Source organism: Calidris pugnax, unplaced genomic scaffold, assembly GCF_001431845.1.
Source record: "Calidris pugnax isolate Ruff unplaced genomic scaffold, ASM143184v1 scaffold272, whole genome shotgun sequence".
NCBI lineage: Eukaryota > Metazoa > Chordata > Aves > Charadriiformes > Scolopacidae > Calidris > Calidris pugnax.
The window spans coordinates 1-1,255 of NW_015091016.1; the positions used below are offsets into that span (position 1 = coordinate 1).

Below are 1,255 nucleotides of genomic sequence, written 5' to 3' on the forward strand. Positions count from 1 at the left end.
GGCCCCCGGGGTACTCGGCCGGTCGCCCCTCGCCACATGCTGCCATTCCAGCCCTCATTAGCACCATAATCCTCATTATCTTAATTATTCCCCCCCCACACTTCTTTTCCAGCTGGATGCCAATGGGTTCCCCCCTCTCTCCGCCGCTCCTCGCTTTGGCTTGTCCTTCCCCCGAGCTCCCGGATTTAACTGACTTTTTCCCCCAAAAAAATATTTTTTTTCCTAATAAATAACTTAATGAGGAAGGGGACACGGCGGTGATGGCTTTTGGGGACACCACCATGTCCCCAGCGGATGCCACCAGGCGCCGGAGGGAAGTGACACCCCCGTAACCACAACCAGCAGTTGTGCGGCGCCAAGGGGGGGCAGGGGGGGACAGGCTTGGAAGGTGACTCAGCCCCACAGCGCCTCTGCCCCACACATCCCACCCTTCGCCGTGGGGCTGGGGGTGCTGGCAGGGCGGCGAGGCTGGACGCCCACCATGTGGAGATGGTGTGGTGCATCCCCCCACCCTGACAACGCCGTAAAATTGGGGTGTCTCCCCCCAAACCCCACCCAAGTGTCACCCGTGGGGTGGTGGCAGCGATGACACCGGGTTGTCACCGCGCCTGCGCCGTGGCCTCGGCGATCGTTGGCGGTGCAGGAAGCCGGGGAAAGGGGAAGGTGGGGGGAAGTTTGGGGGGGCCACGGCATGGCCGAGTTGGAGGGTCCCGAATTTGGCAAAGCCGATTTTGTCCTCTTGGATGAGGTGACCATGGAGCAGTTCCTGGAGAACCTGCGCCTGCGGTACGGGGGGGGATGGGTTTGGGGGGGGACACCCTGGGGGGTGGGTGGGTCCTGGTGCTTCCACAGCAGAGCCCCCCACCCCAACATCACCCCCCCGGCAGCGGGGCCGTGGGTCGTGGGGTGGAGGTGATGGGGGGGACACCGTGCCCCCCAAGGGATGCGGAAGAACCCCGGCTCCACAGGAAGCATCGGGGCGGTGCCCATGGGGGGGAAACTGAGGCACGTCTGCCCCACAGCGCGGGTTGGGAGGCTGGTGTGGGGAGGGGGATGGGGGTGCAGACCCGTGTGTCCCACCCGTGGGCCCCCCTCGTGTTTCCAGCCTGTGGGGAGAGCTGCTCTCCCGCTGCCCCACGGCACCGCCCAGCCCCATGGTGCGTGGTTCTGCCCCATAGTGTGGTTCTCTTGGGGAAAGGGGGTGGCTCAGTCCCCCTGGAGTGGGGCGTTGTCCCATAGCACTCAGACCCCTGCC

At 65.0% G+C, this 1,255-nt stretch overlaps 1 protein-coding gene across 1 annotated transcript in view; it reads left to right on the top strand.

Moving 5' to 3' along the window:
* The first annotated feature begins 691 nt into the window (after positions 1–691).
* The window catches only part of MYO1G (myosin IG), a 19,681-nt gene continuing 19,117 nt past the window's right edge, over positions 692–1,255 (top strand). Inside the window, exon 1 of the mRNA XM_014955728.1 lies at positions 692–786. Within this exon, the coding sequence (XP_014811214.1) occupies positions 692–786 (95 nt within the window). The remainder of the gene's footprint in view (positions 787–1,255) is intronic.